The sequence below is a fragment of the Macrobrachium nipponense genome, chromosome 37 (assembly GCF_015104395.2).
Source record: "Macrobrachium nipponense isolate FS-2020 chromosome 37, ASM1510439v2, whole genome shotgun sequence".
Taxonomy (NCBI): Eukaryota; Metazoa; Arthropoda; class Malacostraca; order Decapoda; family Palaemonidae; genus Macrobrachium; species Macrobrachium nipponense.
In genome coordinates, this window is record NC_061097.1 from 37,129,997 (window position 1) to 37,157,595 (window position 27,599).

Here is a 27,599-nt window from a genome sequence, read left to right on the forward strand (position 1 = left end):
TTAATCAGCATTTTTTCTACTTTTATAGTTTATTTTTTTAGGTCTTTTGTCTCTTGAATTCATTATTTATACACATTATACTTCCGCCGTATTTGCGATTTTTTCTCTTTGTTTTAAATTTCCAACATTATCGTAAAATATTACCTCCAACGAAAGGATCTTATTTAATGAGTAACGCTTTTTTTTTGAGAACAAAAGGCCCCCTAATATAATTGTCGCAAAAGAAACAAATCTAGTAGTAGGAGAATAATTCTCTCTCTCTCTCTCTCTCTCTCTCTCTCTCTCTCTCTCTCTCTCTCTCTCTCTCTCTCTCTCTCTCTCTCTCTGTGGATGTGTGTGAAATCAGTTGTATGACAAATATACAATCGTCTTCTCTTCCCTTTTTCTGGGATAAATGAAGATTTTCCCTCATTGGTATTTTTTTCTTCCCAAAATACTTCACTATTTATTTACCTTTCGTTTTTCATTACTTCCGCTGGCATGTGGCCATGTTCGCCTAATGTTTTCTGTAATAACGTCATGTCGTCATGTCATACAAATCTTACAAAGCAGCCACACCTTTGACCATTGGTGATGTACTGACTAATTTTAGCATTTCACGATCTTCCATATAAGATACAAATCTTTCTTTAAATGCCCTGACCTTTAAATATATTTCTCTGAATATTCAGTCAATTAAATAACCCAAGCTTACATTAGACGATAACATTCTGGTGTATGCAGCAGTGGGTGTAAAGGAGACATGGAATGGAAGACAGTAAGCAACGTCTATCTATAGGCTTAAAGGCGAATGTCATAGTACTGCGTCCATGAAAATAGACCTATACTGGTTCTTGAAAATGCAAGTTAGTCTGGCTCACTCGGGTGTCTTTCCATTTGAAGTCTTAATTGACTTACAACTGAACTCCACGATATAGCCTTGGCGTCGTCCAGTCCGGGCTCAACTCAGTTTATCACTGTAATGCATGAAAAATGCAAATATTTTGGTCCAAATTTTGGGATGATATGACCTCTATATCTATGGATATGACCCTCTAGAAATTAATAAAATTTGTTGTGAGACTGCTTTTACGAATGCAGAGAGAGAGAGAGAGAGAGAGAGAGAGAGAGAGAGGACGAGAGAGAGACGAGACTGGAGAGAGAGAAGAGAGAGAGATGGAGCAGAGAGAGAGAGAGAGCAGACGAGAGAGAGAGAGAGAGAGAGAGAGAGAGAGAGAGAGAGAGAGAGAATTTCTAGTCACAAGAGATTTGAGATAATTTTCATGAAAGTGAAACAAATTTAGATACTCCCACGAAAATACAAAAATGGAATTATGTAGCTTACAACAGAACCTTTGATAACGATTCTGTTAACCAACGAGAAAAGAAGAATTGCAATAAATAATTGTGTTTCATCATTCATAATCTTTATTATCTGAAATCTAACGCTTTTTCTATATTTCTTATCAAGAGCAACCTGTTACACCATTTTTATAAATTACCACACTACACTTCTTCATATGTTCATCTCAGCACCTGATCACGTCAAGTTATTTTCTTATTTATAATCAATCATTTTAATTAAGTGTTTGCATCATTATCCTTTCCATTCACGATTATAGAACAATAAATGTATAATATTCTAGTCGCAAGAGCAAATATAACGACAATGAAATAACCTAATGTTCCGTTGCAGATTAAATTTAGGCCTAAGAAAGAAATATAAATTTAAGCTTATTCATATTTCAGCTGAAACGGAAAATGACCAAAGGACGAAATGTCGCAATTGGTTATCTGAGCTTTTCAAATGTTGCCGCTGTAATGGGGGCTCTCACGAGAATCTGTTACGGGGCCAAATGTAATGCCCATGACACAAGCAGGAACTTTCACTCGGCGACGGTTACACATTTTTGTATTTAAAGGGTCGACCGCAGCATAGGGGACGTTTAAGTGTTTGTAAATACCTTTGCACATCGCCCACTCTGCTCCCAAGACACTTCCCGCCAAAACAAATGGTTTTTAATATTACTCCGCCGGTGTAGACGACACAACGAGAGGATAATGTTCATAATGGGTTTAATTCGTGTTTGACTTGATTTATACGCGTATGATTGTGTTTGTTGTATGGATTTGGGATTTAGATGCCGATTTTCAGCGAGATGAGACGGGAAAGGCCGCCGTGATGGGTGACTGCTTTCTGTAGCGCACGCCGGCGGGTCAGCGGCGACCAAGGTTTTCCCGCCACACGCTCGCGCCCGTACTCATTCAGTGGCGCCACTTCCTCGCGTTGAGATGCGCGTCGTACGTTCCGGTGTGTGAGAGTGAGGTGCGCTTGATATCTTTATTTTTTTTTATCCCCCGAAACATGAGTGACTCTGACGGCGTGACCAGTGTCCGCAGGAAGTACGTAGATCTGTCTCTCGACCTGAATTTGGATGCGTTCACGTCCGATGAAGCGTGGAGCAATTACGAGAATATCCAGCTGAAGTACACGTTAGAGGTGAGGGAGAGAGAGAGAGAGGGAGTCTCCTTCTCTTGGTTTGTTTTGGTTTGTTGCACTTGTTTTGCTGCTGCCTGTCTCCGCCTCTGCCTCCTCCTCCTCTTCTCTACCTCGGGCTGCTCCTACTCTTTATATTATGGCAGACAGGCCTCTATTATGTTTATAAAATGTGACTTCCATCCAAATTTTTGTCTGATTTTTAGGGAATCAAAAAACTTGATTTTTTTTCGGATTTTTTCCAAATTTTCCAAATCTGATTTTTAGAGATTAAAAAACTTGGATATTTTGTTTCTGATTTTCCATATTTTCAAAAGTCGGGTTTTTAGGGCTTAAAAAAACGTAAACATTTTGTTTCGGATCTTGTTTTTCTCCATTCGATCACGTAGCCCAAATCTACGGTAGATCTGGTAGATCTGACCCCAATTGGGCCAATTGTCGATATCATCATAGCCCTACCTACCTCTATGACGATAAGTTTATCAAGATTCCTTTAGGGGTTAAAGTCCGATGCTTTGCCACTTAGTCAGACCCTAGGCTACACTGATGTTAGGCCTGGCCCTACCCCTTCCTGTAGCTTTATGATTAGCCCGATTTTAAATCGCTGTTAACCTGACATTTATAAGGCTTTGACTGTATTTTGTGATTTGAAATCTTGCAACCTGTCATTCATTAGGTAGGCTAGGCTAGGCTGACTTCCAGTCTTGAGGACTCGCTAGGCTGGCATATGCTATCCTATCCCAAGCCTAATCCTTTCTGTTGGATCAAGATAGAGCTGCACCTAGGTATTAGCTTGCCTGCTACCTAAGCTAATGCTGTAGGCCATAGGCTAGACTTCCCTCGTGGCCAGATTAGGTAATAGTAACTCCACATCGGGTATTTCTTTGGAAGTTACAGTTTCTTGTAGTATTTAGGTTGCTAATGATAGACTTTACCGTTATTTTATGGGGGGTTGACTGTAATTAACCCCCGTGGGCCAGTGCTAAACATGGCGAAATACGTTTGACGCCCCAATCCCTGGTGGCTTTCGTATTCACGGGACTGTTCCTTGTAGTCTGTGTGGAGTTGTTGCCTAGAATTACCATGTTTTTATTTTTGATTTTAAATTATATCTTTTGTTTATCTTTACTACCTTTTGTTTATTAACATTCATCCCAAAGGGCTTGGGGTAAACAATTCACCTGTTACTCGAGACTACTACCATGCCCTTCTGTCTCAGCAACTACCCGTTTATGCCAAGTAGGTGTTGTGTTAATCAGCATTCCCTTGGGGGTGAACGTATAAACATGAAAGACTGTAAATACCAAGGCTAAATGTAAACAAAGGGTGGTAAATATTTTGATCAGTGACAGGCTGTGGTAGTACCTTATAGTTTTACCCTCAATGGAAAACAAGTGTCATTATAATCTTCAAAGAATTGTCATTTGAACAGTTCTCATGTATTTGACATTTTTAAAAATCTTAGTCCACATTATTTTTTCTTTACTTTTTTTTTAAAGGAAATAGGTTGTTACATTTAAATGAAGTATCAAGCTTTAGTTTTTAATGATTTGATTTAACAATGATAGTTATAATTTATAATAACCAACTGTAGAGTAGAAGAAAGTCAACTGTCAACATCACATTGTATTTGGTGTTGACTTTTTAAGTCAATGTTTTGGTGTTCTTGCTCTGACTCCTCCTTAATTGTTCTTTATTGTTAGTATGTGTTTAGGGTCCACGAATTCAGTTGAATAAGGTTAATGAATATAAGCTGCTTATAAAAAGCTTAAACTTTTCCAACAGCCAAATATTAAAACAAAACCTGGTGAAACCCATTTTGATAATGTTCCTTTCATTCATGCCACCAGGACCATAGAATGAGAGTTTTGACACTTACCCCTGAAAGCTCTCGAACCCTCTACTATTATAGCTACAGTATATATTATTTGTCAAATGTTTTCCTATCTTGACGGTTACCACCAATCTTGCATTGTCTCCAAACAGTTTTGGTCTTTCCACAGTATACCATTCAACAGGGTTGGATGACTAACCCCAAATTAAAATTGTTAGATTTTGGATGATTTAAATAAATAGTTTGTGTCAATTCATTTAGTACTAGCTTTTGATGAGGTTGGCAGACTGCATCCCTTAAACTTGACATTTGGCAGACTGTAGCATCCATATGTAATGGGTTTCTGACCACAACTCCCACTTTTATGTGTATATTCCTGCAGCCACTCTCCCCCATTTGACAGGTAGGCCTCAGTACCCTCATTGACAGGATGGCAGGTTGCAGTAGCCACATTTCACCGACTGCAGTGTTTACATTTGATAGGCAAGGCTGGCAGTAACACATTTTTAAGTTAGGTTGCAACACAGGTCTTGAAGTATTCACTTAGTTTAAGGTCAGGATTACCTCTTTTCTCTTCCCTGTTGTCAGGTCAGACAAGTTCTCATCCCTTTGACAGTCCAGTCATTTCAGATTTCATCTAGTTTGTGATTCAAGCTTAAAATTTTCCCTGCATTTGACAGGCCAGTCATTTCCAATTTTCATCCATTTGTCAAGTCAAGCATTCCAGTTTTCAGCCAGTTGACAGTTTAAATGCAAATACTTTTTTTCAGTTGACAGTTTAGGTGCAAATATTTTCAGTTCTGTGAACAGTCGGTTCTGACACATCAGTTTTAATCTTTTGATGTATTGGGGTGCTAACTACAGTTGACAGGACAGGCACAGCAGTTTTCATCCTGTTGACAGATTGGTCTGAAGAGTTTTTATCTATTTGACAGGTTGGGTACAAGTTTTCACCCAGCTGACAGGTCAAGCCCAAATTTTCACCCAGCTGACAGGTCAAGCCCAAATTTTCACCCAGTTTACTACTTGGGAAGAAGTTTCCATCCATTTGACAGATTATACTGAAGTTTTTTCAGTTGACAGGTTAGGCACAAGTTTTCATCCAGTTGACAGGTTGGGCACTAAAATTTTCCAGTCGAAAAATAGGGCACAGGCTTTCATCCAGTTGATAGGTCAGACAAAGGTTTCCTGTGGTAAGGGTGTAAGAGTACTACCACTGTTGGTCCTGTGTGTCGTAAAAGGCGACTGAAAGGACAGCTGCTGCCTTGCAGTCTTACTTTTTTAGTAAAAGGCTGGGCCCACTGCCAATAACTGTGCAAACTGCTGCCTTGCAGTCTTAGTTTTTAGTAAAAGGCTGGGCCCACTGCCAATAACTGGAAAATGCTGCCTTGCAGTCTTACTTTTTAGTAAAAGGCTGGGCCCACTGTCAATAACTGTGGAAACTGCTACCTTGCAGGTGGACATTTTAGTGGTTGATGACAGCAAGATCATAAAAAACCCTTTGCCAAATAATAAATCTTGCCTGATGTTGTAAGGGAAGGCGCATCAGGCAACCAACCCCTTAGTGTAGGGATAACTGTGGGAAAGAAGACATAAGTTTTCATCTAGTTGACTGGTCAGGAACAACAGTTTTAACCTTTTGAGAAGGTTGCCTTAAAGCAACAGTTTTCACGAAGCTGACCAGACAGGCTTGACAGTTTTCACCAAGTTGACATGTCTGGTTCAACGTTTTTACCCAATGGCCAGGTTCAGAATGCCAATTTTGTTCCGACACGGCATACAAACCTTCGGTCCTTTTACAATAGGAAGGTACTAGCGGCAGCTGGATAGGTCGTAAGCTTTCGAACAAGGGGTTCGGTAGTTAACTGCTTGTCCGACAGGCGCGCGCGCGCGACTGGGAGGTAAACAAATCACTTTTGCTTTCGGCCTCGCGGTGGATGGACGTGTTGTTCGACGCTCTCTGCCCGCTTCTCGTCGTTTGCTTTCTGAGTATTTGGTTGTAATTGTGTATGAAAGAGCTATTGTAAGTACAATTATTCTCTTTTTTCATATTAATTACTGCCTTCAATTGATTATGATGGAATCTCCTCGCCTCGCTACCCCACGGAGACTTTGCCCGGGTATCGAAGGGCGTAAAATGCGGGAAGTTCAGATCGTTCCCGGAGATTGACTCATATTTTGTGTGCTCGGTGTCGGGGCGCGAATGCACCCGAGCCGAGCCCTGTGATGTGTGTATTGATTGGTCGGAGGCGCAGTGGACTTTGTATGAGGGCAGGAAGAAGCGAAGGCCTGCAAAGGAGTCGTCGGGGAGCTCTCCCGCGACTCCTTTGTGACGACACTTCGTCTTCTTTCCTGCCGCCCGCTCAACTTCCACGTCTCGCGCCTTCCCCTTCGGGGGGGGAGGGGGGTGTCTAGGTCCTTCTCCTCTCCTGACGTGTCGAGTGTGGAGGATGGGCGCTAGATACCCTGACGTAGAGTTTGTACTCTGGGTCCTCTATCCGTTCGTTCTTCGCTGCGAACGGGTAGAGGATCCTTCTAATCACCCGACTTTTGCCTCCTCAGGTTGCGGTTGCCGCGAAGGATGACCTCGGACAGGTGTGGGCATCGTTGGGGCTGCAGGGCGTGCCGAGTGTCCAGGGGCTGCTCTTTCATCTCGCTGGCTCCGTGGCGGTCACCCATGCAACGGTCACGACCACCACCACGACCCTTACAACCCCTGGCTTATGCTTCACCTCCTCACCTGGTGTACACCCAGCACGCGGTCTCTGTAACACCCACTACATCTGGTGCAGGGCCAGTCGCCGTAACTCGGGGGAGTGTGATGCCGCCACCTGGGTTTGCCGTGCTGCGCGACCGGGGACTTCATGTGCCCGAAGAGCTCGCCCCTGGACCTCCCACCGGTACCTAGGATGTCTGTGCCGCTGGTTCGACCACCTGTACCGCCCACACAGTCTGCCGTACCTGCCGTGACTACCGCTGCTGTACCTGTACCTGCTCCTGCTGTCTCGTCTGCCGTTCCCGTGATGTTCGCACCTGCTGATGTTGTTCCTGTTCCTGGCGCCGCTGCTCCCGATGCGGGTCTGTTCGGACAGGTACGTCCGGGCCCTGTTGCTTCGGCAACAGCAGCCCCGGCTCCGTCCTGGATGACAGATCTGCTCGGTCCTGAGGAGGTTAGAACGAAGAAGAAGAAGAAGAGGAGGAGGTGTCGTCGTCGTCTTCATCGTCTTCTTCGTCGTCGTCGTCGTCTGCCGCCTCTTCCCCTTCTTCTTCTTCTAAGGCTCCCCGCCGAAGAAGAAGAAGGTCGCCTCCCCTAAGAAGTCTCCTTCGGAACTTCTAAGGGCCCGTCTCGCTCTGGTGAGCGGGGGTTCTTCCGCTGGTCGCCCTGCTCCTTCGGGAGCAGGACCCGTCTCTTCTCCCGCAAGGAAGAAGACTACGGGGACCAGAGGCGGGGTGCCGGCTAACACCGGCACTTCCTCACCTGCTGTCAGTGGTTCGGCCACAGCAGCAGGGTCCGGCTCGGCCGCTCGTTCGCGAGACCCGGTACCGACGTGTACGGTCGCCTACCAGCGACCGTGCAGCCAGGAACCAGACCTCTGAGTCCGCTCAGCGTCAGGTTCACGGCAGGAGCGGAAGACTGGTGACAGCCGCTCACGCGACTCTCACCAGGCCAGCTCTCGCTCTCGCGGCGAGCAGCTGGCTACCCTGGCGGACGTGACGGTCCATGACCGGCCACGGGCTGAGCTGGGAAGAGGTCCCCCCGTTCGCCGGCACCAGCCACGGCTGGTACCAGCGAACTGACGCACCGGGTGAGGATATGCACCGATCTCACCGTGACAGTGGAGCTCGCCGGTCGCCTGACCGTCGCTCTCACAGAGAGCGATCGGTACGGCGACCAGCACCAGCTCCTTCTGAAACAACGAGACGGGGCCGCTGTTCTCGGTCCAGCCGTTCTCCACAGCGAGACGGCTCGACTAGGTCTGCAGCTCGATCGCCACCGCGGGTTGGCGATCGCCTGCAGTCCTCCAAGCCCACTGGTTCTACCAGCGAGCGAGGAGAGAGCGTCAGGTCTTCCTCTCCCATACCTTCAACCTCCTCGGGTTACACTGGGAGGGGCGAGGTATTGAGGAGTGATCGTGAGGGGTGCGCCCCTCAGGATCCCGCCACCGCGTCGTACGCACCAGGCTCGGTTCTCGGACCAGCCAGGTCGTACGCACAGGTGGTTGGAGGAGACCGAGAGGGGGCTGTCGCTGCTCCTCTCCTTGAGGGAGGAGGGTCTCGGGAGGTGCTCCTGTTTGAGGGACTGGACGGTCCAACTCCGCAGGATGCAGTCACGCCTGAGATCCAGAGGAACTTTGCCGAGGTTATTGCGCTGATTCGTCAGCACAACGACCTCGGGGAAGGATCGCCGCTCCCCACATCCGAGCCCACGTCCCGGCTCGAGTCGTTCTGGGGCGGGGCCCGAAGAGGGAACCCAGACCGACGGTGGGTTTGCCGCGTTCGGAGCTTGCGGACTCAGTGCTGGACCAGGTTGAATCGCTTGTCTCCGGACAAGACGGTTCGCTCAAGTCTGGCAGGTCGAGCAAGCTGCTTCCAACTCCTCTGCTACGACAGCGGCGGTTTTACCGTGCCATTCTGAGGACCCGATGCCGCCCAAACAGGTGAACCCGGAGTTAGCTAGGCTGACTCCGGGTGTGTCTCTGCAACAGCTCCTGTCCGAGAACCTGTGGTTCTCGCAGCAAGAGGCACTCGGCCTGGAATCTACCGCCATGGCAGCTTTCCAGGCCGTCTCCTGGCTAGATCTGTGGTCCCTCACAGTATCTAAGGTCGCAGCCAACTCCGGGGGAATTTCTCCCGAAGATGACTCGGCCTTCAGGAGAATTTGCCAGTCTGGGGGAAGAGCCATCTCCTTCCTTGCCCACCAGACGGTGAACCTGTGGGCCAACCTGGTTCTCCGACGAGAGGGACGCTGTCCTTACTCGGTTGTTTCCAGGGCGGTTTCCGGGCGTGAAGCGGCGTTGGGACTTCGAAACGGACCTCTACGGAGTTCCACGTCTCTCTTCCCAGGAGAGATGGTGGACGCTGCGGTGGACAGACGGCGCACTGACGACAGTGACCGTCTGGTTCACCAGGCAGTCTCGAAGGCTTCTGGGCAGCCTCGGACTGCGGCCAAGTCTAAGAGCTCGGCTAGCGCTCCTCGGCGGCTAAGACGGTTGCTGCGTCGAAGCCCCGGGGAATGACTCTGTCTTCTTCGACTTCTGGCAAGGGGAGCCGTAACCAGCCCTCCTCCCAGCCCTCCTCATCCCGTGGAGGGCTCCCCTGGGAAGACAAGTCGAAAGAAAAGGGGGGAAACGCTAGGGACGGCGTTCCCCCTCACCTGCTGCCGGAAGTGTGGGGGTGCCTGCCAGCCATTGGGCAACGTGGCAGCGCTACGGCGCCGAGACCTGGATTGTAGATGTCCTTCGGGAGGGATATCTATTACCCTTCGAATCTCGGCCACCCCTCACCTCCAACCCGGTCCAACAGCAGTCGTACGTTCCAGGGTCATCGAAGGACGTAGCACTGAGACAGGAGATAAAGACCATGCTGAGCAAGAGAGCTGTAGAGATCGTCACGGATCAGTCACCGGGCTTTTACAGTCGACTCTTCCTGGTGAAAAGTCTACGGGAGGCTCGGCGCCCGGTGATAGATCTCTCTCCCCTGAACCGGTTTGTTCGCAGACCCGGTTCACGATGGAGACGGCACGCTCAGAGGGATGGGGCGCACACCTGGAGGAGTTGCCTGACTTCAGGAGTGTGGGACGAGAACGACAAGCACCTTCACATCAATGTACTGGAACTCAAGGCAGCGTTTCTCGCTCTCCAAGAGTTTCAGGACCGCTTGATGGGACACTCAGTGGTGTTGATGTGCGACAACACCACGGTGGTGGCTTACGTCAACAAACAGGGGGCCTAGTGTCTCTCCCGTTGTACCAGTTGACTCGGCAGGTGCACGAGTGGGCTCAGGCACACTCAATAGAGCTGTCGGCACGCTACATTCCAGGGAAGAGGAATGTAGTAGCAGACACGCTCAGCCGTCGGGATCAGTGATAGGGACCGAATGGTCTCTACACCAGGACGTGGCGGAAAGGCTCTTCGACCTGTGGGGGCGACCAGTCGTGGATCTGTTCGCCACCCGGCACAACAGGAAGCTCCAGGTGTTCTTCTCGGCCGTGCCGGACCCATGGGCAGCTGCAGAGGACGCTCTTCAACACCCGTGGGACCACCTCTTCGCCTATGCCTTTCCCCCTTCCCCCGTTCAGCCTGATTCGCAAGGTGATCAGTCGAGCACTGGTCACCCCGAATCTCAGGATGATCCTGGTGGCTCCCAAGTGGCCACAGGCCATTTGGTATCCGGACCTGCTGGCTCTTCTCGCAGGAGAACCGAGAGAGATTCCCCCTTGGCACAACCTTCTCGCCCCCAGCCACACGTCGAGCGGTACCACCGAGCAGTCCAGTCCCCTACGTCTTGACGGCTGGCTGTTATCCACCATCTCTTGCGAACGAGAGGCTTTTCTCGTAGCGCAGCAACAGAGATGGCTGGAAACGTCCGTCAGTCCTCTGCAGCTGTGTACCAGGGGAAGTGGGCCGTCTTCTGTGGTTGGTGTCGTAGACGGGGTCTATCTCCTCTCAGAGCCACTCTTCAGCAGGTAGCGGATTTCCTCGTTTTTCTTCGCCGAGAGAAGCTCCTCTCAGTCCCCACAGTCAAAGGATACAGAGCCGCCTTGGCGCTCGTCCTGAAACTGAGGGGTTGGACATCTCGAACTCGTTCGAGATTTCCTTGCTTATGAGGAGCTTCGAAAGGTCTTGCCCACCCAGGGAACTCACCCCCTGCGTGGGATGTGACTCTCGTCCTTAGGAGTTTGACTCGAGCGCCGTTCGAGCCACTCCGGGAGTCGTCAGACAGGGATCTGACCCTCAAGACCCTCTTCTTGCTGGTCCCTGGCATCGGCGAAGAGAGTAGGGGAACTTCATGGTCTTTCCTATGATGTACGACACTCCTAGGGGATGGGGATCCGTGACGCTCGATTTCGTCCCGAACTTCGTTGCGAAGACTCAGAACCGTCGATCCCTGACGACAGTTCGAGTCATTCACGATTCCCTCCCTAATGGACTTCACCGATAATGATGCGGATGAGATGCTGCTCTGTCCTGTGACGGCGCTACGGCGCTATCTGAAGAGAACTCGACACCTCAGGCCTGTGTCGACGCCTCTTCGTTAGCACCGGGGTCACCAAGAAAGAGGTATCCAAGAACACTCTTTCTTTCTGGCTACGTGAGGTCATCAGGAGGGCGTATGAGGCTGATGGTAGTGACGACATCCGTACGTCCCGTCCGAGAGCTCACGAAGTCAGAAGTATTGGCCCGTCGTTGGCGTTCCGTAAGACTTCTCCGTGGCGCAGGTCCTGAAGGCAGGGGTCTGGTCTAACCAGACTACCTTTACGTCCTTCTACCTTCGGGATATTGCCCACAGGTCCTTGGATACATTTTTCCTTGGGACCCGTGGTGGCTGCTCAACAAGTTGTGTAGCTAACCCAGACCCTCGCAGGCTGAACAGCATCGAGTCCTGGTGTGACTGTGTGGATGGATGTGTGAGTGAGTGAGTGACTGGCTCTCTCTTCCCATCTTTTCCTTCCCCTCTACCTGTGGGCAGAGGGCCATGGTCGTCACTACGCTGGATGAGGACGAGATGCAGGTGAGCTATATGACAGAGCCCCATCCTATCCCTTTCACTAGGGATAGGAGCAGAATATCCACCACTTCCTTCTACAAGGGGGGGAAGTGGATGCCTACAAGAGTCAAACCCATGACTTTATATTTGCTCCTGTACAGGAACAAGTTCTTACATTGCTGGTACGAAGAGATACGCATGCCTCTCTCTTAGTACTCGGTCCAGAGGTCTGACCATTGATCCTGCGGTGCACACCCCGATCAATCGGACAGAGGCTTGGATCCCTCCCTCGCTCTTACGACCAGGGAGGCTTCCAAGGTTGGGCGAACACCAGTCTGTTCACAAAAGACTCAGATTCCTCCCACCAAGAAGTGAGTCTTCCTATTGTAAAAGGACCGAAGGTTTGTATGCCGTGTCAGAACAAATGACAATTTGTCTAAAATTGCATTTTTCCTAACTATACAAACCTGAGGTCCTTTTACACATAGCCCCACCTCATGCCACCCCTCACTCTGCAGTTTTTGCTTGGGCCAAAAGCAAAAGTGATTTGTTTACCTCCCAGTCGCGCGCGCGCGCCTGTCGGACAAGCAGTTAACTACCGAACCCCTTGTTCGAAAGCTTACGACCTATCCAGCTGCCGCTAGTACCTTCCTATTGTAAAAGGACCTCAGGTTTGTATAGTTAGGAAAAATGCAATTTTAGACAAATTGTCATTTTACCGATTCGAAAGGTTATCTAATTCAGTGTAGTTGACAGGTCAGCCACCTCAATTTTCAGTGGATAGGTCAAATGAGTTTCACCCAATTCACTGGTCATGTACACCAGTTTTCATCCAGTTGACAGGTCAGTCACATCTATTTTTACCTAGATGACTGTCAGACTCCATTTGTCCTGAAGGCCATGCATCCAGTTTACAAATCAACCACCTGGTTTCTTTTAGTTATCTGTAAAAGAAAACGATTGTGCCGGCTATATCTGTCAGTCTGCTCTCAGATTTTGTAAACTACCGAGGCACAAGGGCTGCAAATTGCTGTGTTGATCATCCAATCATCAAATAGACCAAATTTGCCGTCTTCTAGCCTGAGTAATTTTTTTGTTATTTAAGGTTAAAGTTAGCATGATCATACTTTTGGCAGCACTGTGGGTACCAACAACATAGGCCACCACCAGACTGTGGCTGAGTTTCATGGGTTATGGCTGAGTCCACCACTGGACAGAAAATTCAATTTTGCCAAAGAGACTTCAACACATTTTTTTACTTGTTATTTGATTGTCGTGGCAGGGTGACTCCACATCACTTTATTCCACTTCATCGTGTGTATTGTTGGAGCAGGATTATACTATCTTGTAACCTGCTGTTTACAACACGCTTACTCTTGCTCAGCTGATGTGCCGTGCCTGTTATGGTTATTCTGTCTAAGTCCAGAGGTCCACACTGCTTCTATTGAGCTAATAGGTGTAAAAGACTGGGAATTCTTTCCTTCAATATGTTTCAAGTCATAGAGTCCCAATTACTCCAGCTTAAGCACCAAACTGATAGACATTGCCCCAGTGCCTCGTTCTGCCCAAATTTCATTATTTATTCACTTTAGTACATAAGATTTTCTGATTCTTCATAGTTTCAAGGTAGGATAGAATTATAAATAAAAAGTCAGTGTAGAGATTATTGCATATACAGTAGTCATTACTTTCCTAGATACTGAGTACATTATTGTATTATTTCCATGTTGCTAGTTTCTTACATGAGTAACCGTAAATTTTACTTGTAATGTCAGTAGTATACCGATTAGAATGTTTTAAGTCAAAATTTGCAGCTACCTGCAAATTTTGACAAGTTTACGAGTTGCTTTGTAAAGTAGAATTTCTTTGTTGGTACCTACTAATTTCTCCTGGTTCAGAATTCTTCAGGACCAAATTTTGACAGATTTACTGATTTTGTTTCATAAATAAAATAAGAATTCTTTAATCTGACCTTTTTTTTTTTTTTTTTTTTTTTGTTTTTTTTTTTTTTTTTTTGGCTGGTTGAAGGTGTTTATTATTAAACTGGTGTTGTGCCTTTCTTAGAAACGCTGCTGTGGCATTTGGAATCTTCCCCAATAATAGCAATATTCTTTTGATTTAAATTTTCTTTGATAGTCTTTAATAGCTGCATTTCTATGAATGTACATTTTTGGCCTTTTGAGTTCAGTGCAGAGAAGTAGTGATTTCAGATAGCTTACTCCATCTTGGATTAGTGCACTTAATCTGTTTTAAAAGATTATTTGGTTTTTTATTTATTTGATGTCATTTCACTCAAAATTTAATATTTGTAAGTTATGTGTTTAATTATTTTCAACTACCACAGTACAATCTCTTGGATTTTCACAAACTCTTCAGGAAACTGGTAAGTGGTAAAATATTACGATGCTGTCTTATTATAGTTATCCTCTCATGCAGGGGTAGTGCTGTCAGTGCACCTCATGTGTTGCACTGTAGGGGTTACTTGAGGTTCTTTGCAGTGTCCCCTTTCATTCCTTTTACTGTACCTCCATTCATGTTCTCTTACATCTTAATTACTACCTTCTCGTACCAGTTGGTCAATAGTGCAAAGGCGAAGTTTCCATCCTGTTACACATTTCAATTTTTTTTTTTTTTTTTTTTTTTTTTTTTTTTTTTTTGTTCTTCCGGTCAATTTCTGTTTCAGTGATGAACAACCTCATTCCCAGAAACTTGGCCTTTGGTCCTAATTCTATATTACATTACAGGTAGTCCCTGGGTTACGACAGGGTTTCATTTTTGAGACGCGTTGTAAGCCGAAACATCATAAAAAATCCTAAGAAAACTGTACTTTTAATGCTTTGGATGCATTGAAAACTATGTAAACTGCATTCTTATTGCATTTTGCATCCAAAAAAAACTTCAAATATTGATTATTTTACATTTTTGGCATCATATTTCTTCTGCTAGATGAGCGTTGTAGGCGTCGTAACCCCGGAAATAATTTCTGATGAATATAATTGAAAAGCGCATTAACCTTGGAACATCGTAAGCTGAACCCGTCGTAACCCGGGGACTGCCTGTATTCTATTTTGTTGTGGTCATCTGATACAGGCTACTAGTATAGTCAAACCAAAATGTTGTGGCGGCTGACGGGGTTTCTCCCGGACTATATTGTTTGCAGTTAAGAACATTTTAGTCATTTTGCCCACAAGGAAACTGATCTACTTAAACATAAAACCTCAGCGGTAAAGACAGATTAAGCACACAGATTTAGTGTTTGCTCCACATTTATCCCGAATTTTGGTTTTATTTCTTCTAAATGTGACCTCAAGTAACCTTTGTGTGCGTGTGTTTTTGTGCGCGCGCATATAGACGAATAAGGAATTATTAGTACACACACATAACAGATAAAATCCAATATGGACAATATTAAAATGACTTGAAATTATGGCATTATTACAAGAAAAACACATAAAGGAAAATACCAAAATTTACTCTGTTTCTTAAGAAAACGAGCACAGTAAATGACAGATCTCGGGTAAAGTCATAAACAAGGGATTAACCTCGAGGCAGAGTTTAAAACGGATAAATAAACCTGGCAGAGCTATATTCTCTTTATGGCCCCACCCAAGCGATCTTAGAATCTTGATAAGACATATTTTATACTTTAATACTAAAACGATAGCCTGCCTAAAAAACGCAAAGGCAAGGTATAGTTGACCCTTTACAGCATACAGATGTAGTTTTGATATGAGATAACCTCATAGTATAATCTTTCATTGCACTACCTATGCCAGAATAAGACTGCCTTCTCAGTCCAAAGTCCCTGTAAGCCAGCTTGCATGATTAGGATTTAACTTGTCATTTCAAAGCCATAAAATTCATTAGGTCTTTAATCTTAGTCTATATATAACAGCATTTTGTATATGTACATTGTCATTCACTCGACTTACCCTGTAAAGAAAGCACTGGCAGAAGTGTTCTTTCTGCTTCAGCCGTGGAAAGAGCGGAAGAAACAGAGAAGTGTTCTGTGTTTTTAGCCAGGTCAGTCACTAGCATATGATGTTCACAATTAATTTGGAAGAAAAAAGATAAACAATGGGCCGTTGACTGATGTGATGATAGTTTACGATTGGGCACGTGAAGTTACCAATATTTCAGATGTAAACTATTTATAAGGGAAAAAGAGTAAGAAAGGAAAGTGTGGGTGGAGAGATTGGTCTCGCACCATCCAGTACAGAACTTAAGGGAAAAAAAGTCCTAAACTTTTAGATTCAAATGCGAAGCATTCTGATGACACCACCTGTCATCCGCCACAACATTTTGGTTCAACTGTAAATGGTTTGGAAAGAAATTTCATTTACACAACTTTGGGATGCAAGTTCCGATCTTTAGAATCTTGTACTATTTATGTTGATTGCAGGGAGATCAGTTACCATGGCTGGCCTGCGCACTGTATGCAGCATGTCGCCGTCGATCAGTACCTACTGTTGGAGGCCGCCCGGGGAACATGATACAGGGAAACTGCGTTTCCTTGACACGCATGTTGCAACACTGCAATTTGCCGTAAGTATTGTTAAGTATGCATGTGTTTGTTGCTTTTTAGATTATCCATTATTCACGGGGTTGGCTTGGTCTAAATGACAGTTGTCAGCAGTGTAAGGAACATTTTGTACCCAGTGGAATGTCATTAAGGTTATCTGCAAATTATGATTGTTTCTTTAGGTGTTTTTAAAAGTGATAGTGATATGTTATGATTGTTTCTTTAGGTGTTTTTAAAAGTGATAGTGATATGTTATTTTTATATATGGTTGTCCTCATGGGTATTTGGGGCATTGGTCCCAAGCCCAAGTTTCTTGTGCAAGGAATTTGCATATGTAGGGAACCTCTGTAATATGTATATTGAAATAGGCAGAAACACATGCTGTTATTTTAATTACTGTATGATGATGTATATAATAGTTTAAAAACGTACTGATTATTAATGCGTATCTGTCCTGTACCAGTTTCCATTAGATATTACATTACAGGTACTGTATTAAAGATGTCCAATTAAATAATGTTTGTAGATAATCATTGTGAAGGACATGAGACCCCATGAAGTCAGGTGTATATTAGACAGTTGCCATTTATGCTTAGAGAATAAATTGCTGTTCAGATTTGGTGAAGACATGCATCATGCATGGGACTCTCATGAAGGGATTGGAATTAATTGTCTTAGTGAAGTTCATGTATAGAGTGACATCAAGATCATACTTGGATGTTACTCAAATGGGTATTTAACTTGAGGCATAAGACTTGAACTGGACAAGATATTCGTTTGGAATGCATGTCATACTAATTGAATGGCATAAAGATAAATAAGTTCAGAATAGGAATTTGTAATTGCAGTATGCATAGGGTTCCACAAACATCATGTTTTAAGGCCTTGAAATGTGTTTTTATTTTAATTTTATATCTGCATTTTATTGACAGCTTGACAGAGTTTATCAAGAAAATGAAGTCTTGGTTAGCAATGTCACACTGTGATGAAGAGTTTTGTCGTAGAGTTGATCTGCTGGAAAGAAATTTTGCCGTTTCTAACAATATCTTCAAGAAGTACAAGCCCATCTTCCTAGATTTGTTCAAGGATCCAGCAGAGGATCCTCCGAGACCCCCAAGGTCACGAAAGCAGAGACGCCCTCCGTGCAATGCCACTGAACTGTTCCATTTTTGTTGGACTCTGTATATATTAATTAAAGGTACTACTCTGGGAAGGAACAGCCAGTGACATTTCCATAATTTAGCTATTGTTCTCTAGACTTCATTTTGCAGTTGTGATAGTGTAATTTGTATTTGAAATCTTGACTTTCAAATAGTTTTAAATGACTCCATTCTTAACACAGAAAGGATGAGACATCATGCTCTTAGTTCTTAATGTTTTTATTGTATGTGTGAATTTTATTATAAGATATTTTTACATTACAGGAAAGTATCCTAGCATACCGCAAGATCTTGTTAGCTGTTATTCGTTACTGTTGGCATCTGTTGACCTTATATTCAACAATGTGGTGCTATCTAATAGAAAAGACCTCTTAAATCTAAAGTGTCCAGGTGAGTTAAAGCAATAGCAAAATTGAGGGAGTAAATTTTAGCATAAAAGCATTTTTTCTCTTTAGTAGTCGGCATATTAGGAAAAGACATTTGCAAGGCATTGATATATAGTTGAAAGGGCTTTTCCTTTTTTTATTTTATTTTTTTCTCCCAAAGGTTTGAATGCATATTTCTTGTGTTTCCTATTTAGGTTTACCTCCTGGTCTTGTTAATGCTGAAAATTATGTTAGTGAACTGACATCATGGCCTGTATCGATCATGGACTACCTTTGTGATAAATTTGAAGGCGTTCTGGTGGAGACCAAAGTAGTCCGGGAATATTATTGGAACAAACACATCAGAGACCTGATAGATAAAAAAGTAAGTGGGTTTCTAGAGGTTTAGGTTTTGAATTACTGTTCAGTTTAGATGAATAATTTTTTCACTTTGATATTGGTTTATACTATGCATTATTGATGTAGAGCCATGTTTTGTTATTGATATTAATTACTTTTAAAAATGGATTTTTAGTATGATCAAAAGTATTTTAGAAAGCATTACGGCTAATCACCATCTGAAGTTCATTTGTTTTTTCTCTGTGATTTATAGGTTCTCAAAGGTGGAAGTGAAGGAACAGGGTTGTTGGAACAAGCTAATTTTGACCATAACGTCAAAGAAGTAAAAAATGCTTACGAAGAGTATTTGCTGAGTTACGGTGAGTTTGATGAGCGAATGTTCCTGAACGAAGATGATGTCGTGAAGGCAGTTGCTGGATCCTCGCCACCCTCTGCCTTGGCATCTCTGCAAAATTCACCTATTGACAATCCTTCTGTGCGCCAGGCAAGGCGAAACTTAGGCCAGGTGTGTAATATGATTTTAATAGTTTTACTAATGCTGTGTTTGTATTCAGTGACAATGGTATAACTGTTATATATAGAAGATACCTAGCTCTGGCTTTAAAAGTATAACAGGTAGTTTGGTTAGTGGACATAGAAGTTTAAGTTAAATAGGCATTCAAATATTTGTTCACTATTCAGTTTTGATCTTGAAATGTGTATTATATATTTGTACCACTGGGTTTCAATTATTACATATTATTATTTCAGATATGAGCATATGGGAAGTAATGAATGTTTTGGAATTAGATGTTTGCAAGCTTTATTTTCTGTTTCCTCAAATTTTAGTTATTTCTAACACTAAACCTTTTATTTCCAGTCATTTGATGGGGATCAGCACTTGGTGCCGCAGACCCCTATTACTGGTAGACGTTATACAATTGACCGTCCAAATATAGGTACCACGCCGTTAACAGTTGTCACATCAGGGCTTCAGAAGCTTTATGCATTGATCTCAGGCCGTAAAAATAATGCAAGCGAGAAGTTGCGCGAAATTTTCAGGTGGGTTGTGTTTTGATTCTTATTATATATATATAATATATATATATATATATATGTGTGTGTGTGTGTGTGTGTGAAATTTTCATGTCTGAATAATTCAAACAAAGTTTTCATGTTTGAATAATTCAAACAAAAATTTCACTAAAAATAAAAAATCTGCTATGCTGTTGCACTAGAGGTTAAATATAACTTGAGGTTTTACATTTAATATATATTGAATTTTCACTATTAATGTATGTTGAATTTTCAGAAGTTGCAAAGTTAACCCGGAGGAAAAGATCACAGAGTTAATTACAGAAATGAGTGATGAATTCTGTAGGCTCTATACTCAAGCAACAGAAGATTACACTGGTCCAAGCATGGACTTTGCCAAAATGAGGCTTCAGATGGGTCAAATGCTATACTATACCTTTTTGGAACACATTCTTGTCGATGAAAGAAAGCGGGGTGTTGACTTCACGGTAATTTATTCTTTCATGTGTTTGTCTTTTAGATCTAAAGTGAATTTGAGTAATTTATTCTAAATCAATACCATAAAGAATACGTATGATCACATTTTAATTGAATATTGCTTTCAGGCAATCCTTCTAGAGGACTTATTTCACCGGACCCTCTTTACCTGTTGCCTTGAAATAGTATTAAAATCGTACAACGATCCCAGGAGGTTCCCTTGGTCTTTACAGGTAAGGCAGTTTTTACATATCTTTAAATAGTGTTAATATTCAGTCTCATGGCATATTGGAGAGATTGTTGGGAGTTGTCTGCTGTCTGTTTTAACAGCAAAAATCAGTAGATAAGAGAATTATAGATATGGAACAGAAACCAAGCTCTCTAATTCTGGTGATAAAAGTTCACTCTCGACGTGGTTCGGAAGTCACGCAAAGCTGTTGGTCCCGTTGCTGAATAACCACTGGTTCTATGCATCGTAAAAACACTAGACAAACAGGGCTCTCTAATGTAATTGATATTTTGATTAGATAGTATTCAAACTACCTTAAAGGCCTTAATTTAGATACTTTTTTAACTGTATGCAGGTTGGAAATGTTGAACCATACCACTTCATGAGGATTATTGAACCAGTCATCAGGTCAGAAAAACAGTCTGACAATCAGCTATCTCGGGAGCTTGTGAAACATCTGAAGGGGGTGAGTAGCTATTCTTTTGTCTGTTTCAAAAATAGCAGTTTGATTAGTTTGCTGTGCACTGTATATGAGTACTAGATAAGGAATGTTTGGTTAGTGTTTCTATCTTTACAAGACTTTTTCATTGTATTTGGCCCTCTGAGTATTAATTATTGTGTGGTGTGATATACGGTATGTTAATTTTCATTTATAGTTAAGTCCATGAAACTTTTCTAAATATTACAGGCAGTTCCCGGGTTCTGTTCCAGCAGGGTGTTGTAAGTTGGAAATCGCCGTAACCCGGAACATTGTGAAAAATTTATGAAAGTGAAAGAAAGAAAGAGACTTGTAAGCCTGTTGAGAGAAACAGATTTATAAGCTGTGCCCTGGTAATAAGCAGGTTTTCTCCCCTCCTTATAGTGAACCCACCTGGTGGCTGTAGTTCCCTAAACTGGTTTTCTCACCTTGTAGCACTGATGTGTTACAGTGCCGTAACTGGGACCGTAACCTGGAACTGATATTTTGATAAATATATTTGAAAAAGCGCCTTAAATATGGAACGCTGTGGGTCGAGATGGCTGTGACCTGGGCACTACCTGTAACAAGTTTTTTTGTTTGAGGGTGCTGATTCTAGTGGTCTTTGCTCCCTACCTTTCCTCTCCTGTATCAATGTCGGCTTAAATTACTTATGCTGCCACTGCTGGTAGTCTGTATCTCCGTATGAAGACTAGGTTTTGTAACTTGGGAAGAGCGACAAATTTCAAGATTGCATATTTCATAGGTCTCTTGTGATATAATTATTCTCAGTTTCTCCACAACTGCCCTATTGAAGAACAGCTGCTGATGCAAAGCATATACTATGAGTGCAGGTAGTTACTCAGAACCCACATAAGGTTACCAACAGTCCACATAAATGCCAGAGTTACCAACAGTCCAGTCTATCTAGAGAAAAACAAGGGCTATGTAGGAATAATGCAAAATTTCTTGAAAAGTTTATTTTTAAATTATTTAAAATGTGATTCATTATGGGTAATGTGTATTAGAATCTACATGGTCATCTAGGGATCATAATAAGATTGCCGAGATGAATTAGAATTTTTTGTTTTGTAAGGTTTGTATAGTAGCATTTTCTGACTGCTTTATTTCTGTTCACAGATTGAAGAACAGATCTTAGATTCCCTTGCATGGAAGGGTGACTCTCCCCTTTGGCGTAACTTCCAAGGTGGGAATCAAGATATGCCATCGTGCCAGGATGTTAACTTCTCCGATCAGCTTGAGACAGAAATGACATCTGCCACTCCCATGGGCATAACCTCAGCTTTAATGTCCCCAGCTTTGAAACTAGTCAGTGATAAAACAACTCCAGCAAGTAAGTGGTTTTTTAAAGCATTGTAGTAGAATTATAAGTTGATTGGTCTTTGCTGTATTTAAATATAAGAACTTTTAGGTGACTGATATTGATGTGATCTTCCAGATCTCCAACTTTCACCCTTGTCGACACTGTCCGAAAGGTTTCAGTCTCCCATGGGGCAGTCGTCAGCAAAACGGACACTTTTCCCAACGACGACATCAGGTCCTACCGCTCCAGCACCAAATGCCCTTACCATGGCCAGGCCGCCTTCTCTCACCAATCGATTGCCGAATGTCACTCATGTTTCAACAGGATCCCCGGTGCAGAAGATACCTAGTAGAATAACTGTCCAGGTATGGTCATGTAATTTGAACATTTTTCTCATAGTTACGGGCTTCATGTTTCTAATGTTCTCATCAAGGATAAAAGACGTAAACAGGTTTGAATTGTAATTCAAAAAGTAAAGCTGGTGTTTACTTTGAGCTAGGCTAGGTATTTGTATTTTTTTCTTGCAAATTATACGATGATGAACTGTTCTTAAAAGCATGAATCTTATTAATCACAGGTCAAGGAAAATGGTGTTACAACATTATATTCTCTACCAGCCAGTCAAGATGATAACCAGTCTGAATCAAATGAAGAGGCCATGCCAGAGAGGACAGTGGAAACACCAAATACTGAGAAGAAAAAAGATAAACCAAAAAGGCATGGCTCCTTTGCTCTCTTCTGCAGAAAGGTTAGTAGTTTAATTTTGTTTCTTTGTTGTCAGACATTTGCACTTTAGGAGATGCTATACTAAACAGTATTGGTGCAGGTTTTAACCACTAGGTGGACCCTTCATTGCTAAGAATCATTGGTAGGTCCACAGATAAGGTTAATGAAGATATGAGCTGTGTTACGGTCAATTCTTCTTTTGTTCTTGGTTTTTAAAATTTTATCTTCTATCTCTTTACAGTTCTATACTTTGGCAAACATGAGGCTAAGAGAATTATGTGATAGATTGGATATAACTGACAAAGAGTTGAGGAAGAAAATTTGGACATGTTTTGAGCACTCTATCATTCATTACACCGAGCTCATGCGTGATCGTCATATGGATCAAATGGTCATGTGCGCCATCTATATCACCTGCAAAGTCACCCAGAATGATAGGATATTCCAGGAAATCATGAAGCATTATAGGAATCAGCCTCAAGCAGCCTCCCATGTTTATCGTAGTGTTCTTATTTCAAGGTCATCTGCACCATCATCTGAAGGTAGGTGCTAACTAGCACACACATATATAGATGTATAGATATAAATAACAATATTACTTACAATTGTTCTGTCCATTGATACCATTACTAGCAGGACCTCATTAACTGGATGGTATCTAGTGGAGATGTTTATTGTCAAGTGTTCAGTGTCAATGAGCCTCCTGTTAGTACTATATATGGTTTTACTTCAAAGTATCATTTATCTGAAGCAGGTTCTTTATTTTTCCATAGGTGTCAGTACAAAACAGAGCAGTGTTCCCCCTCCTACTCCAAGCCAGGTGACTGGTACCTCTGCTAATTTTGAGTCTGAGGAACGTGGTGATCTCATCTTATTCTATAATCAGGTTTATGTACAGAAAATGAAGGCCTTTGCTTTGAAATTTAGAGCTGCTCAGGAGGTAGGTGTTGCCCAAAAATGTTTTTCATGCCCTTTTTTCTAACGTTTTAAGTTTCAATTAATTATATAGGGACGAATGACATATAAACTGACAGTGTATATTTGGGATTATTTGTGCAAACTTGGAAGAGGTTGCTACATTGAAAGAACCTTTATACTTAATGTTTTACCTCTAGGAATTTGTAATTACTCCAAATCAAAGGTCATTATTTGAAAGTATGTTAGGTGTTGTAAGAATTTAAGACATTTGAATTGACTGGAAAGAGAGGGACATATATGTCTAGTAGTTTTAGTGAACAGAAGTATTTCAAAAGTGCTATTGATGGGGCAAGATTCAATATCTATAAATTATAAAGTCCCGGTTTGGAGAATATTTCTGCATTTATCTAAGATGTTTAATGTTTCTAAGAGTTTAGAAATGTTAGAAAGTAATTTTATACTGTCGCTGATATTTAAATGTTAAGAGCACAAAAATGTTTGTATTTCACCAGGGAGACCTCCCACCTTTATCACCGTTACCTGTTGTGAGGCACACTCCAGTGTCTCCAAGGCGGCGGATCTCGACAAATCACTCTGTATTTATCAATTCTCTAAGCCCTATGAAAGGCAATACTGCCATGTCCCCAAGAAAACCATTGCCATACTATTTCAATCGTAGTCCAGCGAAGGTAAGTTCTTGACAGACTTATTTGATAATTTAGAAATCATGTATGCTGCTCAGTATTTTCTTGGAAATAGTACACTATACTATTTGGTAACAGTGTTTCTTGGTATAATCTGTGTTACGTTTAGCCTTGCAACCTTCATTCCAATTGGTCTTGTCATCTACTTCTCCATTATCTTTCAGGTTTGCTTTTTCCCCAACCTTAAACCTTGTTTGAGAACAGCCTTTGGCCTTACGATCCAAGAAAAATGTTTGAGTCATTGGTCTTGTAACCTGCTAATGAAAATATATTGTTGATATTTTTATTCTCTCTTAGTCCAATTTTGTTGTTACTGAATAGCATAGTGTTTCTATCATTAGATAGAGAATTACGAGCAAAGCCAAGTCTTACTGGAAACAGGTTCATTCTGGCAGACCGGGCCTAATGCTGTTCAAATGCTAATATCTCCAGAAATATTGAAAATAAATGAAAATTCTTTGGTAGATAAATCTTTAAATTTCATCCCATTAGATTTATTTTTAATTTAAAAATATAAATTAATGCTTTTCTAATACTAATATCTCCAAAAGTATTGAAGATTAAAGAAAGATTTATTTGGCAGATAAAACCTTACATCTTTTGAATTTCTTCCCATAGATGCATTTTCAAAGTAACACATTCACATTTAAATGATGTTTTAATTATTGCATTATTTTTGCCGTGCCCCGGTCCTAACACTTTTCAAATGCCAATATCTCCAAAAGTATTAAAGATAAAAGACAATTTCTTTTGGCAGATAGAGCCTTACATCTTTAAGTTTCATCCCATATGAGAATTATTTTTAAATGTTTTAATTATTGCCTTTGGCCCCAACGCTATTCAGATGCTAATATCTCCTAATGTATTGAAGATAAAAGAATAATTCTTTTGGCTGATAAAACTTTACATCTTTAAATTCATCCCATATAGGATTTGTTTTTAAAATATAAATTTACATTTAAATTTTTAATTGTTGCATTATAATTTTTGCCACAACCATGCTCTAAAGCTATTCAAATGCTTAAATCTCCAAAAGTATTGAAGATAACAGGAAAATTCTGTCAGCAGTTAAGACTACATTTCTAAATTTCATCCCACTTAAGATTTATTTTTAAGATATCAGTCTTACAGGAAACAGGGTCATTTCTGACAGCCCGGTCCTAACGGCATTCAAATGCTAATATCTCCAAAAGTATCAAAGGTAAAAGAAAAATTCTTTTGGCAGATACAACCTTGCATCTTTCAATTTCATCCCATATAAGATTTATTTAAGACTATTTGAAATGCAATTAATAATAATAATTATGCATTAGAAAGTTCAGAGATACATAATAAACCCTTTGATGTTTTAATTTGAGGCTTCGTGAGTTCCTCTAGGGCATCCTACTGGTAATTACTATTGAAGTATGTATATCTGAATTTCTGAATATGTATACTGTAGTCTCATTTGTAACCATACTTCTTTTGTCCCTAGGATTTGAGAGTCATCAACACAATGCTCAAAATGAAAGGGGTTGGAGGGAAACGTCTTCTGGGTGACATGGACAATGCTCAAGATGTGAAAAGGCCATTGCTGGGTGGTAGTATAACAAAACGTATACAGGGCGTCTTAGGCGACAGGCTTTCAGCCACACCAACCCCAGAGCTCCAGCCAGGTGATTCCCCAATTACTACAGAAAACAACACCTTGCCACAGAATGGTCATGCAGCTGATCCTTCTAGCGAAAATATTGGGTCGTCTGAGCAGACTTAGCCTGGACACCTTTCTCTAGGGATGTTATAATTGGATTTGGTTACAGCTTTCAATCAAATACTTTTACTTCTGTAGACGTTTCACATACGGTGATAGGGTTTCCATTGCTGGAAGATGGAAATTACCAGAGGTGTTTCTTGCTACAGAATCAGTTGAGATTTTCCCCCGTACCATTTTACATTTGGTACCATCATATCAGTCATTATTAGGAATTATTATGATTCTCTCTTTTTCTCTCTCTTCCCTTTTTCAAGACATCATTTATTACTTATTGTATTTGTACGTCCTAGTTTTTGTTATCTTTCAATAGATTACTTCTCTTAAAATCTAATTTGTACACAATGACATTAAGTTTTGTTGACCCTGTTTTTTATGCCAAAATGAATTGGTACATGGTCGTCCAGAACACAAATTCTTATTTTTTGAATGGCAATACTTTTACGTTCATCGGTAGATTTTGAACACTTTGCATTTGCCTTAGTAAGGTGTTCATAATTCAGCTGACTGATTGAACAAATTTTATACATGTTTATATAGTGATTCTTATATAAAAGAGGTTTATCGTTGTAATTTAAAAGTTTTTAATTTGCAATTTAAAGTTGTATCCATTTTATTTTAAATTTATTAAAATATATTAATTTCATTGCTATTGCAATGACTGAAGGTATAGTTAAAGGTAATGTTGTATCTGTAAACAGAATAATGTCTTATGTTTTTAAGGCAAATTTAAAAAATAATAATTTCAAATTTATCTGCTGAAAAGCAACTTACGAAAGTGCAAACGGTTGGTCAAATACAATATAATTTTTGTAAAATAAAAATGTGGAGTACCTGCTTCATTTTTTTATCCTCGAGTTTAGCATTTTATACAACAGGAGGTGCTTTACATAGAATTATCAATCTGTAATGTTTGTTATTGATTGTTGGATGATCAGCTGATGAATGGTGTGCTTCTAGTCCCAAACTGCATATTGCTTTGCAATTAACAGCAGAAGCTTGCAACATAAATCTTAATTTTTATGTAGATGTAGTGTAGGAGGCATACATCTCAGTAGAGGGTAGTTTACCAAGTGGCATATAATAAGTATGCAGAAGTCATGCTGTTGCAAAAATATGTCTATTGACTAGAAGTGCTTAACTGTTCTAACATTCCTTTTGGCTGAGTGAATTGGCCTGATATGAGTGCTGAAATACTTTTTAGCAGATGAATTAAACCTATTCTTGTAAATTTATCTGCTAGAGTTTTATTGCATTGTTGGGATAGTCAATGTCTATCAAAGTACTGTAAAGGGATTAAACCTAACTGAAGATGGACTTATATGCTCGAACTCAAGTTGAGTAAGCATATTTTAGAATTGGTCATGTCGTTCCTTGATGTGCAACCCTTCTCCCCCCGAAGCTTTATAACCACTGGCTCCATGCAATGTAAAAACACTATAGAAACAAAACAAACCCTTCTCCCATCAGGCCCACGTTTGACATTTTACTTACAATTTCCATTTATTGTACTGCCCGACTAACTTTTTCTTCCAGTTTCACAAAATAACACATCTCATGTCTGGCTATGTCTTGC

The 27,599-nt window shown here is 41.9% G+C and overlaps 1 protein-coding gene across 1 annotated transcript; it reads left to right on the forward strand.

Annotated features, from left to right (window-relative positions):
• Positions 1-2,231: 2,231 nt before the first annotated feature.
• On the forward strand, positions 2,232-26,858 carry LOC135209144 (retinoblastoma-like protein 1). Its single transcript, XM_064241801.1, has 17 exons — positions 2,232-2,479; positions 16,420-16,562; positions 17,472-17,737; positions 17,964-18,089; positions 18,280-18,449; positions 18,678-18,929; positions 19,284-19,465; positions 19,716-19,926; positions 20,044-20,148; positions 20,500-20,610; positions 21,742-21,955; positions 22,061-22,290; positions 22,503-22,673; positions 22,893-23,193; positions 23,425-23,591; positions 24,082-24,258; positions 25,748-26,858. Exons 1-17 carry the CDS (start codon positions 2,345-2,347, stop codon positions 26,024-26,026), a joined length of 3,240 nt encoding a protein of 1,079 aa, XP_064097871.1. The 5' UTR covers positions 2,232-2,344; the 3' UTR covers positions 26,027-26,858.
• Positions 26,859-27,599: the final 741 nt, after the last annotated feature.

Bases quoted from the DNA above. Each gene is read 5' to 3' on its own strand.
- LOC135209144 (XM_064241801.1), top strand. From the start codon at position 2,345: ATGAGTGACTCTGACGGCGTGACCAGTGTCCGCAGGAAGTACGTAGAT. The intron at 19,927-20,043 runs GTAATTTATTCT...TATTGCTTTCAG, and splicing joins AGCGGGGTGTTGACTTCACG to GCAATCCTTCTAGAGGACTT. The intron at 20,149-20,499 runs GTAAGGCAGTTT...AACTGTATGCAG, and splicing joins GGTTCCCTTGGTCTTTACAG to GTTGGAAATGTTGAACCATA.